Source organism: Myotis daubentonii, chromosome 14, assembly GCF_963259705.1.
Source record: "Myotis daubentonii chromosome 14, mMyoDau2.1, whole genome shotgun sequence".
Taxonomy (NCBI): domain Eukaryota; kingdom Metazoa; phylum Chordata; class Mammalia; order Chiroptera; family Vespertilionidae; genus Myotis; species Myotis daubentonii.
The window spans coordinates 26168915-26188457 of NC_081853.1; the positions used below are offsets into that span (position 1 = coordinate 26168915).

Here is a 19543-nt window from a genome sequence, read left to right on the forward strand (position 1 = left end):
TAGGGTTTTTTAAAAATCCCCTTTTTATAACTATTTCAAAGGATTAACTACAAAAACAAAGGTGTGACTAGGTGAAGTCACACTGCTATATATCAAGCACCTGGAATGCTCAGTTACAAGTATAGTTGAATTCCCCTTCAGCTGCAAGTGCAGACTGTCAGTGTTAGTCTCGAACCCTGGTTGTGCTCTTCAGTGTGTTGAGGACACACAGCATGTGGACAGATTGCACTAGATGTCTCCCAGTTCTGACACTGAGATCTGTCCACCAAATGTTAGATGGTTGCCACAGATCTTAGAAGAGAGTCATTTATTCATTCACAAGGAACTGGGTGAGGTAACTGTCCTGGAACAGGAGGTCTGCATGACCTATGTTGGTGCCTCAAATGTTCTATTTGCTGTTTCATTTGGGGCAAGCCAGGGACCTTACCATATGTAACACAGATAATAGTTTCTACTTTATAGGGTTGTGAAGCTATGTGAAATATTACACACGAAAGGGTAACCTGTTAATGAAGATGAAAACATAAGCTGTGATTATTCTGAAAATATCACTACATGTCTATGTAGCAGGAAGTTGCCAACTTTTTTCAATTATCTTCTCCCCTCCGCCTTTCATATTCATTATATGAAAAACAGGCAATCATGCAGAAATTTAAATATGCTGACTAGTAAAGTTCCTATGACTTAAAAGTTAAACCTCCCTCAGCCTATGGATGGTGTGGGATACTAAGACTAGCCAATTTGTGATGGGCCAGCCTAGATGGGAGACATACTCCCCCACGTCCCGCCCTACCTTCCTGGATGCTGTTCTGCAGATGGTTGACAATGGCCGCCAGGATAGTGGACAGACTCATGACCTGGGCACACTGGGCCAGACCGAGGGTGAAGAGCTCATTCCAGCAGGCCCGTACCAGGCTGGTGTTGCAGTCCTGCCTGGGGACACAGAAGTGAGGGTGGGTGCGGGTGTGAGTTGGCACTTCTCCAAACCCCAGCATGCCCCAAACAAGTGGATTCAGCAAGTGTGTATTGAAGGTCTATGGTATATTCAGGATCATTTTCTAAGAATACCACTGTATAAGAATCTCTAAACTAAGTCTCTCTGAGGATAAACTATCCACTCTCTTAAAAAAGATTCTTTGAACGTAAGTTAGTGCCTCTGTCGTGAGAGGATGCAGCAATTAAAGGACTAAGAGCCGAGTGTAGACTCTGGAGGAGACATAGCCTACATCTAGGCATAGGAACTGAGGGCCTGCAAACCCTGCAGAGGAGGAGCTGACACTGTAGTAGGGAGGAAGTCAGTTTTCATCCTGCCTTGGGTAATTTACACTTAGGATGATATGGCAGGTGCATTGCAAAACAGTATGTCCGTATCTCAGATGCCCCCATATGCAGCATGTCCCTACTTGTCTCCAGATTTTAGGATGACTCCTGATTCCATTCCACTCCATCCCTAGCTGCTAGTTCTAAGTCCTTAGCACATGGAGGAGGCTTGATAAAGATTTAAGGAACACTGCAACATTAGCATCCATGGTCCCCGGCTACAGGTCCACTGGCTATATTTAATAAAAAAATCAGGTCATAGGAACAAACTGGAAGGGCCCTCAGAAATCTTCCAGACCATTCCTAGGGAGGGGAAGACCCTTGCTGGAGATACAGAGAGAAAAAGGCCACTTACCCAAGTGCCTGAAAAGCTGGGATTGACCTGGCCCAGTGCATGGAGAGGAAAAGCAGGCGGGATGCGGACTCACAGATGTAGTGCACATTGAGGTACTCTGGCATTGGGCTGGGCATTGTTAGCTGGAGAGGAGAAGGTACAGAGCACAGGAGGTAACAGAGGGACAGGGGATGGCTTGGTTTGTCAATACAAACCCCTGTTGCATTTCAGCATCATGGCAGCCAGAGACACCATCTCTGATGCTGAAGCTTCTGCGTGGACCCATCTATGATGGGGACCACCCCCCAACCAAGCTTACCCACACTGATACATACTTTTCAACTCTTGCCTCAAATAAATTATTTGTTCTAAGGCAAATCCACTTTGAGTCATAGGTTAAAGTCTAAATCAAATTGGGAAAAAGGGGTCAAATTGCTGGATTAGAAGACACTTGGTAGGTGGCCTCAACGCAACTGTAAGTAAGAGCTGAGCAGAAACCTAGAGGCAGGAGGAGAATATCCCACCACCAGAATGTCAGGCCTGGGCTCCAGGAGCTCCACTGTCTACAAGGAGCTCTACTGCCTCTGGAGCTTGAATCTCACTGGTAATCTGTGTCCTCAGTACTTTGGGCAATTATAAGGACGGACCTAACCTTCCTAAGTGATTGGCAAGATCTCTCTAGTAAAGAATGCTGGGGAACAGAAAGACTCACTCTAGAGAACTAGTGATTAAGAGGGCCTCATGGAAGCTGGGAGTGTCCTACAGAAGGCAGGCCAGTGGAGGAGAGGATAGGGAAGACCTATGAGGGCCTCACAGTACCCATCAAGGATACCAGATATCTACTTTCTATAATTCTAGAGGGTAAATGGTCAGGACCCAATGGGTGGGCATGAGGGCTGGCTGCCTGCTGTTGGAGCAGACCAATGGGCCTGCCTCAGCCTGTACTGGAGCCAGGCCATTATCAGAAGGTGGAAGGCAGAGCAGTCAGCTAATAGGCCCTTGCTGGCCAGCCTATCAGGATTACCTTCAGAGCCAAATGTCACTGTGAACAAAGGATGAGTGAAAGTGCTTTGTAATGGGGATACAGTTCTAGAATATAATATCCCAATCAAACGCCACAATATGGAAATGAGCTTACTCCAAGGTTTGATTTTTAAACTGAGACCAGCTTTGGGACAAAGCTCCTCTCCTAGTAGGCTGGGGGCACATGGTTAGGCTTAACACACTCACCTTAAATGTGACGTGAGTGTCTGAAAGGAGAGGGCCTTCAACCTCAATGATGGGTGTGGATTGGTCTCTGCTGATGACATGGATACTCCCTCCTCCACTGGTGTCTATCCCATCTGCCAGGCTTGGAGGCGAGGAGCTGTCTGTGGTATTAAGTGCTTTAGCTAAGGTATCAAATGCCCTGTGAGCAAAATTGAAGCAAGTATTATAAATCCACAGCTTTTAGGGAAAATGAACTCTAGCTGAGACATAATTTAGAAAAACAATGCATTGGGGAAAGATACTTATATTCTACCTGCTGAGAGAAAGGATAACAGTGAAAGCTTCTATGCATTGCCTATACATTACTTCGGGCAGTAATCTATGTATTATTACTTTTACATGTAATTTTTATTTTTTACAACTATTCTCCAAAGTAGAATTCTCTCCATTTTATAGATGTGAAAACTGAGGCTTAGAGGTGTTAATTAACTTTCCAAGACTGCCCATAGAGTAAGTGGTAGAACCAGACCCTATCTCCTTTCCACGGGATCAGATCTAAATTTTGCTATCAGACCACAAGTGAACATAAGAACCAGCACACTTGTGTGACCCATGAACCAGAAGGTTACAGTTTGATTACTGGTCAGGGCACATGCTGGGATTGGGGGCTCGGTCCCCAGTAGAGGGCAGCCAATCCATGATTCTCTTTCATCATTAATGTTTCTCTCTCTCTCTCCCTCTCCCTTCTCTGAAGTCAATATAATGCATTAAAAAAAAAAAAAAAAAAAGGCTAAAACAGAACTGTGAAAAGGGAATGAGCTATTAATATCCAGGCATAATAAATAATGACTGAAGAGTAACATCTGTCCACTGAAGAGTTTTCCCCTGCTTCCACCGAATTACTCAATGTCCTTTTTCATTGTCTGGAATGAAAAGCAACTTTGATTTTGAAAGGAGACAGATGTTCAGGGGAACTGTGACAATTTTACAATCCCTGATTAAATACAGGGTGAGTGTTAAAAATGCTGCCACCCACCCTCACAATGCAGTGACTGAGTGTGCATGTCAGGAGGGGAGCCTATACCCTCATGGGTTCATACCGAGTAATCTCACTTGCAGACTGGTCCTCTGGTTGCACTTCCGAAGTGTCACCATTGTTAAGGGATTCACTTAGGTTGGCAAGGGAGGTTACTACATTTGCTAGTGTGCCCAGAGCTCCCTGGCTTGTTTCAGCCTATTAAACAAAAAAAATAGTAACATTAAAAGATGAATACACACATGATGAATATGCATACACAATGACTCTCAGGCTAATGAAGGCATAATGTTGGTTTAAAAACAGCTTCAAAGGGTGTATGACTACAACAGGGGAGTATGAGGAAGATCTTTTTGGTGATGGATTTGTTCTACATCTTGATTGTGGCAGTAGTTACACAATCTATACAGGATAAAATGAAAGATCAAAAAGATAAACAATATCATAAAAATTAAAACCTTTCTGCTTCAATAGACATTACCAAGAAAGTAAAAATACACCCCTCCCTCACATACACAAGTATTTGCAAATCATACATCTGATAATAGTTTAGTTGCCAGACTAACAGACTCTCGCAACTCAATAATAAAAAGAAAAAGAAACCAGTTAAAAAATAAGCAAAGGATTTAAGTTGGCATTTCTTAGAAGAAGACATACAAATAGCCATAAGCACATGAAAAGAGGTTCAACATCACTGGAAATGTAAATCAAAATCACAATGAGCTACTACTTCACACCCACTAACACAGCTATAATAAAACAGGTAAGTGTTGGGGAGGATGTGGAGAAACTGGAACCCTCACCCACAGCTGGTTGGAACGTAAAATGGTATAGTCACTGAAAAATAGTCTGGCAGTTCCTCTAAGTTTAAACACAGTTACCATATGACCAGCAATTCCACTTCTAGACATGCACATAAGAGAAATAAAAACATGCAGAAAAAACCTTGTACACAAATGTTAATAAGCAGCACTATTCACAATAGACAAAACGTAGGAACAACCCAAATGTTCATCAGCTGATTAATAGATAAACTGAATGTAGTATAGCCATTTAAAGGCACGTTATTTACCAATAAAGAGGCACAACAGAACAGTTGCTGTGAAATCCCTTGGTAGTCAGGAGTTTTAAGGTTATTTGATCCTTCCTTTCAGTTTTACAGCCCAGCCTGAAGACCACTAGGTAGAGGACATCTCTCTATGCCAGTAATGGCTCTAATTTTTGCCTTTTCTTTCCCCAAAAAGGACGCTCCTTAATGTACAGAGTGTGCACACTGATGTGCATGTGAACACATGAGAAGGTAGTCTGCAGGCCCAGCTCTGACTCTAAGGGCAGCAGTGCCAGCAATGCTCTGTTACCGAGTTACTCTTTTCAGGGAAAAAAATCGGACCTCAGCCCTGGCTGGCTGCCACTTCATTACCTGGGTCAAGATGAGAAAGACAATGGATTCCCTTGCCTGGATAAAACCCTCCTCTTTAGTTATCTTCATAAATTAGCCAGTTCTCTCTCTCTCTCTGTTTCTCTCTCTTGGATTGACAAACATCTCTGTATTCCACAAGTCAAATTCCCTATGACTTATTTATCCTAACAGTTTTAGAATTGTTAAAATCCTGGCTGAACTTCCTCCTGCAGATCATTTAGAGCAAGCATGTCAAACTTGAGGCCCGAGGGCCACGTGTGGCCCACAACAAATACTCATTAACGATGACTCATTTATTTCAGCCCTTTGTATTTAGCATGTCTATCAAAATAAACCTATGTTTCTATGAAAATTGAAGCTTTTGTTTTTTTTGCAACCCACATAAACTTAAAACTTGTTTATTTGGCCCGCGTTAGTCTTTGAGTTTGGTATGCTTGATCTAGAGGCTTTTGTAAGGCCATCTTAGGATAAGTAGCTGGTTCTTCAGCATGCCAGTAGTTTGTCAATGTGTGTACCAGGGGGTGAACATCTTAACACATTTCATACCGCTCAGGAGTTTTCTTGTGTTTCGTGCGCCATCTGTTAAGGACCGTTCACGAGTGTTCTCGTTTTTCACACCCATGGAAAAAGGAGCGAATCTAGATACGTATGTAAATTTTGTTTGGTCCCTCTTCATAGAGGAAAATGTTTTACGCAGTACCATACATTAAAAAAGTACTAGGAACTTTAATTGTTTAATTGTTTATGTAAATAAAAATGTTATAATTATTGAAAAACAACACCTAAAGTGCATTATGATGATTTAAATAACATGCAGTTTGCCCCAAAACGTGTTGTCTCTGGTGTATGTCTTAGAGATTTCTATGCGGTACGCAATGTGTTAATAGAGAAGAGAACCTTAGAACTTTCACCAAATTGAACTCTAGACCGTGTTATGACTATGACTAGCCAGCCCTGACTGAGTTTCTGAAAGCCATCAGCATCCCTAAAACAAATCACTGGGGGCTAAATCACAAGTAAACTGAGAAGCAGAAGGTCATGCTTTCAATGTGGTCTCTAAAGGCCAAGAAGAAGATGGTGCACACATTTAGAAAAGCAGTCTGCACTGCAACATAAAAATGGAGAAGGCATATAGCATCACCTTGGAATCTGTGGCCAGGAGAACAGTACCATCCTCACGTATCAAAGGTTGCTGGATGTTCACAAGCATCCCTGGATCAAGAAGACCTGTTTGTCTATTTAAAACATAAAGAAACCCAGAGTAGCTTCCGACATTTAATGCACAGTATGATCATGCTATATTTCCCTGTCTCTTCCACATCTGCAGGGCTGTCTGAGTAAAAGAAAAGCTCTAACTAGACTCAGACACTAAGTGACTGAACAACCCCCTTTTCTCTGCAATGAGATGTGCACATAGCTGGGTCTATAGCCTGAGACAGGATGACACACAGACGCACATCCCCAGGGCTTGCTTCTGTGCTGACTGGGGACTTTGGCTGCTCTGCCAAATAATGTTAACTTGATCTTCAGAATATCACTAAAGCATTCTCAATTCTAGTTCTTTCTGTGATACCCTTGGATTTCTTGTTTTCCTGCTCTCTGTTCCTTTTAAAAGAAGTTCAATAGGTTATATTAAAAAGAACATATAAATTAACTTGTGGCACTTATCTGGGCCCACACCTGGGACTTAGGCCTTTTGTCTATACTACAAAAATATCCCAATCTGGAATTCCACAATTGTCTTCCTGTATGAATAATGCCAAACTGCAAGACATAATCTGAGCCCTTGAAAAATTCTGACCCCATCAGCCATCCTCAGGACTGTACAGAGGTTTGACTGAAGCAGCTCCAAAAGGGGTGGAATGAGGCAAGACAAAGTTGATGGTTTTCCAGGCAGGTGGGGAGACATATAAGCCCCCTTTCCAAAAAACACCAGTGCCTCCTCTGATCAGCAACAAAGGCTGATGGGATGGTAGTTTTACCCTTTGTCAAAACAGAGACTAACCTCGCTCCATCTTTATCTGCTACAAATGTGGGAGTGGCAATCAGAGGACTTCTCAGGTCTTTCCGGATATAGATTTTCTCAGTCGAAGCAGCACAATTGCTTGGTTTCTCCCGCTGTACATCAAAAGGCTTCCGTTCACTCTGTACAGCTTAAATCACAATAAATAATTCATATTTAGAGGAAAGATTTGAATCAATAAAAACCAGTCTCACTTATAGAAAGTCAAGCTCAATTTTCATAGTGGACTTTTTAGCCAAAGGAGCTTTAAAGGTTCAAAGCCAAGCAATGCCATGCCAAATCTAAAGGCAGGAAAAGAGCTCAAGATGGTGGGCACTGCCTACAAGGAACTGCAGCATAGCATCTACATGGCCTTGTGAGGGTCCATCCTGAGCCCTCTGGGTTTTCACGTCTTTTTTTTTTCTTTAATCCTCACCCAAGAATATTTTTCCATTGCTTTTTAGAGAGAGTGGAAGACAGAGGGAAAGAGAGAGAGAAATATCGATGTGAAAGAAATACATCGATTAGTTGTCTCCTGCACAAGCCCCAACCAGGGCCTGGGCCGAGGAGGAACCTGCAACTGAGGTACGTGTCCTTGACCGGAATCGAACCCGGGACCTTTCGGTCTACAGGCCAACGCTCTATCCACTGAGCCAAATGGGCTAGGGCTGGGTTTTCACTTCTTACTTGCTAACAAAAGGGACTCTCTCCAGGGTGAGAAACACTCATCTTCAAGTGGGTCTTCAACAGAGAGCTTGTCCAATGCTACACATTGTAGAGGAACAACTCTATGTCCACCTCCAGTATGCATGACTTCTGCAAAGTGTGTGTTGTCAATTTTCTATCACCCTAGCAACTTCTCCCTTCAGTAATCTGGTATAAGAATAGGTATACATGCCAGAAACAACTGAAAAATAATGACCTTTTTATTAAAAGAAAGACTAAACTCCAGATCCAATATGTAAGGTAAAGGGTTCTATTTCAAAGAGGAGGCCCCTTTGGCTTAGAGAACCTACATGTCTTCTCCAGGCCTCACAGTTCCTAAGGGGCAGAGCTAGAGTTTGATCTGGTATCAGCTTTACTACAAAGCCTGTGTTTACCCCACTCCACATTGCTGCCTCCTGATTTATTGGGAGTAGGTTTCCACATACATGGGAACTGACCAATCCCAGCAGTGTCAGTACTGAAACACCACGCTGAGCCCGAAGGTAAACGAAAATGAAGCGTGAGTGGATTTTTTCTTCTTAGTATTTTAAAGCCAGACACAGAAACCTTAGTTAACAGACTAATGCTTACTTTCTCCCTCCTTGTTAACTCACGTGGTTTCTTTAATACTGTTACTCACATTCCATTTTCATGCCCATCTCTAAGCATTTTTTCAGCCGGCAAAACTGACAGCGGTTCCGGTGGTGCTTATTGATGATGCAGTCTTGGTTGCTCCGGCAGCTGTAGGTCAAATTTTTCCTTACGCTCCTTTTGAAGAAACCTTTGCAGCCTTCACAACTGACAGCCCCATAGTGACGGCCTGAGAGGATAGAGTGTATGAAGCAGTTTTACCAAGAAAAGAGGTGACCCGTCACAGGCCCTATTTTTAATGTATGTCTATCAAAGTGACTGGTGTGCAGTCAGATGCCCAGGTCTTAGCATTAAGCATTAGTAATTAGAAGTTAGCGAGTCTTTCACGTGATTTCTCTATAATCTTTACAGGAGCCCTAGAAGGTCATGATGAAAAAATTTAAGCTCAGACAGATGATGTGACACCTGGTAAATGGCATGTCCTTAATGCTCTTAGTACATGAAGGACCTACCATACAGTAGGAGCTCGGGGGATGGCTGAACTGTACTGTCCTCTGCACATACCCTGGTCTTGGCTCTGCAGACCTAAGCTTGCAAAGCTACTCAGCTCCCCTGTCCTGCCAAGAGTGGCAGGTAGCAAACACATGCATGTGATATTTTAGCACACAGGGTCTCACTCCTGTATTTATTCCCCCTGTGTTAGCCATGTCCTGGGCCCTAGACCTCCCCTGGAGGAAGTGGAATGATGAGAGGAATTATGAGGACTGTGACTGAGCAGGTTCAAGGTGAAGGAAGGTTGCCATGTAGCTCACTTGGGAAACTTAGTCCTAGAAATACACTTATTACACAGTTTTTTCTAATCTTGGTTCTGTGATGTCTCTAACGCTTACTTACCAATGACACTAAAAAGAGCCCCCACCTCAGTTTACCCTTCTTAGTTCACAAAGTGCTTCCACAGGCATTGTAACTCATTTGTTCCCAGCTGGGACTGACCATAGTTGTTTTATTTTTTTTTAATTGAATTTATTGGGGTGACACTGGTTAATAAAATCGTATCGGTTTCAGGTATACAATTCTCTAATACATCACCTACATAATGTATTGTGTGTTCACCACAATAAGTCTCCTTCCATCACCACATAGTTCAGTCTTATGTAACCTAATGTCTTAGCTACTGCTGGGAGGACACGTTTCATGGGATCATCATTTATAGCAGCTACAGAGCATCCTATTGTCCTAAGCTCTAGCACTTGGAGCCATTCCCCAACAGTATACTTGGAGGGTCTCCATTTTGTGCCTTTAAGAACAGTTGTGCTAAAACTGTTACCTACCATGTAGGCATCATTTTTCCTTTTTTGCAGGGTATTTCCTTAGGCTTTCTAACCCTTAGAGTGATCTCCAATATCTGGAGACAATGGCAGTATGAGCCTGTGACTAGGCTGTTTCTTTAAGCCCAGAAAGAGAGTGACAAATGGGGAAGCCCAAAAGATTCCGTGCCCTTTTCCTTACGTTCATGCTTCATTCATTTGTTCAAAAGTTTGCAGTGGGTAGGGATACAGTAATGGAGGGGTCTGACAAAAAGAGCACATTCTGGTGGGCAAGACAGGCCTGTAAAAACCAATTATAAGAGAATGTAACAAATGCTTAGTGAGGTCTGTTTTATAAAAGGGGGATGAGGACAGAGGCAACACAGGTGAAAGCTTCAAAGGGGTGAAATGGGCTGGATTTACCAGGATAAGGGGTAGGAGCAGAGCCAGGACACCCCTGATAGGGCAAATTGTGTCACAAGCTGCAAGGGAAACTGGAGCTTCTACAGATTCTTGCCTAGAGCTGTCTTCCTAAGAGGCTTGGTCTAGACTCCTTTTTAAAACAAACAAACAAACAAACAAACAAACAAACAAAAGAACAAACCAAAACAAAAAACCAAACAAATAAGAAACCAGAACCACAAAGTTTCTCAAGTTCCTCTAAATTTTGTGACCACAGAATAAAGTGGAACTAAGCAGTTACCACAAAACTCAGACCTGAGCCCCTAGCAGCACTGGAACTGGACCTTTATTAAATACTAGAGGCCTGGTGCACGGCATTCGTGCACTGGGGGTGGGGGTGAGGTGGTGTCCCTCAGTCCCGCCTGCACCCTTCAGCAGTTCAGGAACCCTCAGTCGGACATCCCTAGGGCTGCCGCGAGGAGGAAGAGGCTCCTGCCACCGCTGCTGCACTCGCCAGTCATGAGCTTGGCTTAAGGCTAAGTGGGCTTCCACATCTCCCACCCCCACCAACCACCCCCGCCCCCCCCACGGGAGCGCACTGACCGCCAGGGGGCAGCTCCTGCGTTGAGCCTCTGCCCCCCTGGTGGTCAGTGTAGTGACAGGTCGTTCCACCTTTCTGTTGATTTGCATATAACCCTTTTATTACATAGGATTCCTCTATTCCTCCCTGCCTGCCTCACTTATCTTCTACAGCCTTCAGTGTTAGCAGACCAAAGTCTAAACTTTTGGGCTAGACATCTTCTCCATTTTCCTGGTACCCATACGCCCAGGAGCTCTTCCCCAAAGACACTGTGGGTGTGGGCATCAAACTGAGCCCTGGCTGGAATGCCCTTCTGTTTTACCTCACGTAGGCACACTCAACCTCCAAGGTTCACAGATGTGACTGCCTCTAGGGGCCTTTCCTGACCCTGGGACTCCAGCCAGGATCACATGCTCCCTTCTCCTGCATTTTAGCAGTTTATCATACTGGGTTACGGTGAATGGATGACAGAGATAGTTTATAGGATGAAGGGGGACTAAATAACACATTTTGTGAAACAGCAAAGCACTCTGCAAATACTGACTAGATTAAAGAAGTGATTACTTTTTTTTTTTTAAATATATTTTATTGATTTTTTACAGAGAGGAAGGGAGAGAGATAGAGAGTTAGAAACATCGATGAGAGAGAAACATCGATCAGCTGCCTCCTGCACATCTCCCACTGGGGATGTGCCCGCAACCCAGGTACATGCCCTTGACCGGAATCGAACTTGGGACCTTTCAGTCCGCAGGCTGACGCTCTATCCACTGAGCCAAACCGGTTTCGGCGAAGTGATTACTTTCTTAGTAGCACATACATATTCAATGCTCAACCATGATTTACAAATCACAGAAATAGTTTCCTGACTTTTTTGATCCTAATAATTTGACAAACTGATTTGCTTACATATATTACCCAGTAAGAAAAGTGGAGTTCATGGCTTGAACCTACAACTCTATAGAAAATGTTCTCTCTCCATTACCCCTCATCCCCATTTGGGCCATGATGTGCACCTAGCATGACGTAGGGTTACTCACCAGAGGCTTTGTCCCCACAGACTACACAGTACTCTACCACCTGGGGCCGCTGGACCTCAGCCTTCCCAAGCAAACGCTCCACAGACGCAGAGTCTGTGACGATCTAAGAAGAATCAGGAAACAAGCAGGGTGGAGATTAAAAATTAGACTGCTAAGCAAAGTAATGCTTAACTATAAATTCCTAATCTTGAGTTTCTATGCAGGAGAGCTGACTTGGGCAGAACTGGGAAAATTCCACCTGACAACTTAATATGACACCCAGAATGGCCTTGCTGCTCATCTGAACTGCACCTCTTCATCAGAAGGTAGGGGTTTGGGGGGTTCGACAGGCTCAAGCATTGGTTTTTACCAATCTGCTCTCCTATTTGGCTACCACAATTACCCAGACGGGGCCATGTGGGGAATCACATATAGAAGCCTCAACATAAAGACATTGAAGGTGTTTTTGGCTGCCTCTATTCCCACCAAATAGCTTGAAAATATGCAGAGATGTACATTTGGCAGAGAAATAATCAAGCTTTATTAGTTATAAGCAGGTCTCCTATTGAGGCACCTGGGAGTAAAATAACTAGAATAGGTGACCTCCAAAACCTGCTATTTCTCCTTTATTTGTAGGTGACTTTCTAGGTGACAAATAGTGCTACTAGTCTTGAAGAATACTGTAACTGATACCAATATGAGAAAGTGAAAAATAGCTGTTATTAAATAATGTACCAAATAATGTACCATGATATATGTATGGTGGAAATATATACAGAAATCATTATATAGAATGACCTCTTGTAAAACATGCAGCAAAATCAATAGCCATCCTTTCACAAACAAGGAGTAGTCTAAATTAGCAGTGAGGAATTCTGATTTCAGATTATCAGAATGTACTGTGGGAAAGCAAGTTTGTGGCAGTATTTACTAACTGTACTATGAGTTTCTCAAAAGCACAATTCTGAAAGTTGAACAAATTGGTATTCTAAACCCAGCTTTATCAGAAGAAAAAAAATCCTTTCCTTCCTTAATTTTCTCCATAGTAGAAAGTCTATCCCCAAAACACACAGATTCTTAGCAGCATTATTTGCAATAGCCAAAAGGTAAAAGCAACCCAAGTATCCATCAACAGATGATTGGATAAACAAAGTTTGATATATACATATAATGGAATATTATTCAGCCTTAAAAAGGAAAGAGATTCTGACATCTGCTATGACATGGACAAATCTTGAAAACATGCTAGGTAAAATAAGACATTCACAAAAGGACAAATATTACAGGATTCCACTTACACGAGGTCCCTAGAGTAGTCAAATTCATAGAGACAGAAAATAGAATGGTGGTTGCCAGAGGTTGGGGGTGGGAAAGGTGGAATGGGAAGTCAGTGGTTAATGGGCACAGAGTTTCAGTTTGGGAAGATGAAAGAGTTCTGTGGATGGATGGGTGGATGGTGGTAGTAGTTGCACAACAATGTGAACGTAGTTAATGCCACTGAACTGTACATTTGAAAATAATTAAAATGGCAAGTTTTGTTCTATTTTACCACAAATTTTTAAAAACTTAAAAACAAACAAAAACATGGAATTCCTACTTAACCCTGACAAAACATACTCCATGCTTGTCCACCATGGGACACTGCCCTCAAGTGTCTGTTCCTTTAATTGCTATGCTTGGAAATTCAGTGCTTCCCAACAACCCTGCTTTCCTTCAAGCCCTTGCTCTTCTCCTTTCTGTATCTTCCCCTGACCCCATCCCACCTTGCCAGAGTAGGGAGAAGCAGGGCAGAGGTGGAGATGAGAACTGAGGGTCCCAGAGGTTCACAGGAATAAATCAGGATACAATGAAGAGCTGGACCAGGCCTGACCATCTGGACAAGGATGAGGTAAGAATTAGAACAAGTTGTCCTTGTCTGACTGTGATCAGCCCAAAGTGGTATCCCTAAAATATCCTGGGCCAAGGGCTGCCACTGTGTGGCCTTTGTTAACTAAGTGGCCTCAGTGCCAGCTCACTCATGACAGTCTCCTGTGTGCCACTGATTTTTCCTGGCTTAACTTCCATCCCATCTGAGCACTGTAGTTGGCTGCCTACTGGGCTTGCCATTCATTTGCTGACTTTTTACTTTAGCCAAAGCAGCAACCTGCCATGTTTGCCAGTCCCCAAAGCATCTTTTAGAAACAGATTTGGCCTCCAAGGCAGAGCAGAGGTTACAGTCAGGAACAAGTCCAGTAGCAGAAATGCGTAAATGAATGCTCTGTCAACAGGCCTTACCTGTATCCTGCCAGGGACGAGGTTGTCTGAGGTGGTGAATATGAGCTGCTTGGCACTGGATGTCTCTGGGGAAGCCAGGATCACCTTCCCAGTTCCAGCTCCATCTGGGCTGGTCAAGATGAACTGCTGCTTGGGGGATCCAGAGGTGTCCACTGCGGTGACTATCTGGATCTTCTGTCCTGTCTGCTGGTCTGTCACAATCTACAAGACACAACATGGAGGTTGCTCTCACGGAGCATTGTGCGACTTGAGCACCTGCACGTGGTGCTCAAAGTAGTGACTGCCCAATGCTGTCCTGGAGTCAATGCTGGTCAAAGATGCAGTTTCACCAGTGCATGGTGAAGTGAGAAAAATAAAACACAACAGTGAACTTTTCAGAATACAATTTTCATAAAGCTAAAGTTTTTCATAAAACTTTATTCCAGGATGGTATTATTCCCACTATTTTAGAATGAAAATGCCCTTTAGGGTTGAGGAGAAGGGTAATTAGGTGAAGATGGTCAAAAGGCATACGTTTCCAGTTATAAAAGAAGTAAGTCCTGGGAATTTAATGCACAACATAAAGACTACAGTTAACTCTGCTATATGCTGTATTTGAAAGCTATTAAGAGAATATATCCTAAGAGTTCTCATTACAAGAAAAAAATACATTTTTTCATTTTCTTTTTTCTGTATCTATATGTGATGATGGATGCTAACTAAACTTATTGTGATAATCATAATAAGGGGCTATCTTGGCAACGGCTGCGCCCTCCCCCGAGCTGTTTCCTGTAAGGGCGGGGTTTGAGGCAGGAACCTGCCCTGGGAGCTTGGAGGCATATCTTTGTGTGCCACGCCAGCACGGCCAGGGGTGAACCTGAGTGGGGGGGGGGGGGGGGGGGCTGAAAGGCTTAGTAAAGACAGACAAGAAAATGAAAGCCAGGTCTTGGTTGGACACTGTTTCTCTGAGAGACAGCGACCATGCCCACAGCCATGCCTTTATTTTATAGCAGATGCTATGAGGCAAAGTAAGGGCGTGACCAAGATGTTTACAACATTCTCCTGGGTTTCAATCCTACTCAACAACATGCACCTGAACTCTATCAAGCCTACATCACTCAGGCACGTGGGGCCATGTGTTCGGACCATAGGTTCAAGCTTACAGCTATAGCTGTTGGCTATAATTGTGCTGGAAGGGCCCTGCCCTCCAAGCTGGGACTTGCATGTGGCAATGAGAGGACTGTGCCCTCTCATCAATCCAAGGCTTGAACCTGTCCAAAACACTGTAGGGGCTCCCCACAATAAAGTTTTAATTCTGTTTCTTTGTTACTAATGTTGTGGTCCCACCCCATAACAAAGAAACAATTTCCGAAGATGAGGCCCAGGAATCAGGTTTTTAAAAAGATTCCCAGGTGATTCTAATGTGCAGCCAAGGTTGAGAACCACTGCTATAGATAATATTAAAAATATATCTAAACGTGCAATTCTTTGTCCAAAAAATGAGCATGTTCAAAAATTAAAAGAAGAAAATCTGGATATACTCAATGGAGATTTTCACACATACTTAACTGATGATTCCATTGATTCCACAGATGATGCTGAAAAGGAAAATTTTCCCATCGAATTTCTTAATAGTATTACTCCTTCGGGAATGCTGTGTCATAAATTAAAATTGAAAGTGGGTGCAATCATCATGCTATTGAGAAATCTCAATAGTAAATGGAGTCTTTGTAATGTACCAGATTTATTATCAAAAGATTATGACCTAACATTATCAAAGCTGAAGTATTAACAGGATCTGCAGAGGAAGAGGCTATTCTGATTCCAAGAATTTGTCCCCATCTGACACTGGCCTCCCATTTAAATTGATTCAACGACGGTTTCCCATGATGCCAGCATTTGTGATGACTATTAATAAGTCACAAGGACAAACTCTAGACAAAGTAGGCATATTCCTACCTGAACCCATTTTTTGCACATGGTCAGTTATATGTTGCTTTCTCTTGAGTTTAAAGAGCATGTGATGTTACAGTTAAAGTTCTAAGTACTTCATCACAAGGGAAATTAGTCAAGCACTCTGAAAGTGTTTTCACTCTTAATGTGGTGTACAGGGAGATATTAGAATAAGTTTAATCACTTTATCAGTCACTGTTTGCATCACTGTTGTTTTTATATCATGTTTCTGTTGTTTTCATATCATGTTTTTGTCGTTTTTATATGATGCCTCTGTTGTTGTTATAACCTTTATATATTATTTTCATATACATTTTACTAATTTCCTTTCATCTCTCACACTTCTATTATAGAGAAAGGGCAAAGAGCAATATTAAAATATCTCTGCTAATTAATTCCCTTTAAAAAAAAACAAACTGATTTTTTACGGAGAGGAAGGGAGAAGGATAGAGAGTTAGAAACATCAATGAGAGAGAAACATTGATCAGCTGCCTCCTGTACACTCCCCACTGGGGATGTGCCTGCAACCAAGGTACATGCCCTTGACCAGAATTGAACCCGGGACACTTGAGTCTGCAGGCCGATGCTCTATCCACTGATCCAAACCGGTTAGGGCAATTAATTCCCTTTTAATGTGCATGAATTTCATGCACCGGGCTACTAGTAGTTCCTATAACAAGAGTAACTTCTCTTATTCCCACTCATCAGGTTCTTTAAAGCTGTTCTAGACCCTTGCCCTGCTCTCTCCCAGGATAAGTGCCCAGCTGAGAGCACTGTCCACCTTCTCCCTGAGGACACCAACAGTCTCTCACTTCAAACAGGAGTCTTGGGGTTGTTGTGTTGGGGCCTTGGGCAAGGGGAGATGTGCTGCATATCTGGCTGCAACTCAGTTCCCTATAGCATATACATGGGCAGGTCTGGAATCTATGCCATATCTTGATAGATGTTGTTACTTGTGACATGGAATTCCATGGTTAGACAGGAAATTCACAGAGTCTAATACAAGAGCTTTGTTAACTATTTGATATGGAAAATCAGACAATGCTGGCTGTTTCAAAAGAAAATGGCATGAGTTCAATGAATTATTTACAAACATTTAAAAATAGACATTTACATTTTCCATTCAGAGAGATGAAAAAGCTAGAAATGTAAGTAGAAAAACATAATCCCTAAATATCCCATTGGAACCCTAACGTGATGACCATTAAGCAAACCAAGACATCGCTAACATACATGAGCAGGTGGACTCCTGTTTAATGAGACCAAGCAAATACCAAATTAAGAAGATGCATCCAGCCCTAACCGGTTTGGCTCAGTGGATAGAGTGTCGGCCTGTGGACTCAAGGGTCCCAGGTTCGATTCTGGTCAAGGGCATGTATGTACCTTGGTTGCAGGCACATCCCCAGTGGGGAGTGTGCAGGAGGCAGCTGATCAGTGTTTCTCTCTCATCGATGACTCTAACTCTCTATCCTTCTTCCTTCCTCTCTGTAAAAAAATCAATAAAATATATTAAAAAAAAAGAAGATGCATCCAAACTCATTAACATTTAGACATTCCTTTGGATGAATGAAGGAGAGGAGAAGTATTGTGGGTTGAATCATGTCCCCCCAAAAGTTCTAACCCCCTGGACCTGTGAATGTAACCCTATTTGAAAACGGGGCCTTTGCAGATGTAATCAAGTTAGTATGAGGTCACAGTGGAATTAGGATGGGCCCTAAATCCAATGATTGATGTCCTTTTAAGAAGGCCATGTGATGACAGAGACAGAGATTCCCATAAGCCCTGTGGTTTCCATTGCACAATTATGAATAGTGTAGGAAATTTTAGAAATGCATTATGTCATATGATAGCAGAGCTGACTATATTTTACTAGCCCAAGGTCCTGTCTAGTTCTGCTCCCAAAGGACCTCAATGTGAAGTGACACAGTGCTATTTTCCACACTCTGTTCTAGCCAGGGTGGGCTCATCATTTCTGTTGTAAAGAAGAGCCTGCAAATGGACCACCTGAAGGCAAAAACCAGCCACTGGATAACTTTTGTTTGGCTTCCCAAAGTTTAAAAATTTAAAAAACTGGTTACCAACGTCTAAAAATAGAATATTTCCCAGAAAAATCAGATCTATAGTTCTCCCGACAAACTGGAAGCTCTGGCCATCCGGGCCCAATTCCTCCATGGCATAGGCTGGCTGGGTGTAACTGCCTATTTAGATCTTTAGAGCCACGGGCACAAGCTCTGGTTCATCTCAATCCCTACACTTTGGCAACCTGGTCCTGTAAACACCTGAGTTTGTGATTCTGAGATAGGGCTTTGCAGCTAGAGCCATAGATGAAATGCTTGCTGTACTGCTTTCTAATTGTATCAATGTGAAGCATTTATATGAGCCTTCTGAGCCTCTGTTTACATATCTATGAAAAAGGATTACTAGAAAAGTGAAATAATATGATGTTTGTGGAAGTACTTGGTACACTGCCCAGAACATAACAGGATCTTGATAAAAGTATTTCCTCCCTCTGAGCTCTCACATACTTCTCTCCTCACTTGTCTTAGCCTTTCAGCTCATCAAGTCTCTTTCTCCCAGTGGGAAAAATCAAGATTTTCTATGGCTCTCTCACTATTTCATTAATTTCTCAACTACTTACAGCATCTAATCTGTGCCAGGTGCTTTGCTAGATTACAGGCATTATGGAAATGGCTACTGCTCTCATGACGCTTTTAAGTGGAAAAGACTGGCAAAAAAATAAGTAAACGAATCAACTCATTAATAACTTCAGTTTATGCTACATATTATGAGGGAAAAGATCAGGCTGGGGTAAGAGAGAATAACACAGGCACTTAACTTTAGAAAGAGAGGTCAGGGAAGGCCTCTGTGAGGAAGTGGCATTTAAAATAAGATTCAAGGCTGAGAAGAAGGGAGCCAGATAAAGGTTTAGGGAAAATGTTCCAAGTAACATGAAATGTTCTGGCATACAGAAAGCCTTAAGAGGAAGGAAGTCTTAGAACTGATCTTAGGCCCAAGGACAATGAAGAGCAACCCAAGGAGCCCAGAAAAGGATATGGGCTGACCCTGCTGGGAGTTTGAGCCACTCAAGGGGGTTTTCCCTCCTAAAACCAGGTCTTCAAGTTTTCTTATACTATTTAATATTTACCTTATACAATTTGTATATACATACACACACATCCATGCATGCATATCTACCACACACATACATGTGTAAATAAGTACATAAATATACATAAAATTTGTCAGATCGTTATAGGTCAGGACATATTAGAGCATAACCAAGGATGATAGCAAACATAATTAAATTAAAAAGAGAAATCTGTTTAAAAATATTTTTGATGTATGCAAAAAGGTAAATCAATCTTTTACCTAAATATAAATTTTAACTCATATGAATAGTTAAGTGTTGCTCACA

At 42.5% G+C, this 19543-nt stretch overlaps 1 protein-coding gene across 11 annotated transcripts in view; it reads right to left on the minus strand.

The window, feature by feature from the left end:
* The window catches only part of NR2C2 (nuclear receptor subfamily 2 group C member 2), an 88479-nt gene that overhangs the window by 11731 nt on the left and 57205 nt on the right, over positions 1–19543 (minus strand). For all 11 annotated transcript variants that reach the window (XM_059663690.1, XM_059663696.1, XM_059663692.1 and 8 more), the window contains 9 exons: positions 14197–14397; positions 11944–12046; positions 8667–8846; positions 7325–7472; positions 6461–6554; positions 3964–4097; positions 2885–3062; positions 1676–1797; positions 794–933 (listed from right to left, as the gene is read on the minus strand). In XM_059663690.1, coding sequence (XP_059519673.1) covers positions 794–933; positions 1676–1797; positions 2885–3062; positions 3964–4097; positions 6461–6554; positions 7325–7472; positions 8667–8846; positions 11944–12046; positions 14197–14397 — 1300 coding nt within the window. The remainder of the gene's footprint in view (positions 1–793; positions 934–1675; positions 1798–2884; positions 3063–3963; positions 4098–6460; positions 6555–7324; positions 7473–8666; positions 8847–11943; positions 12047–14196; positions 14398–19543) is intronic.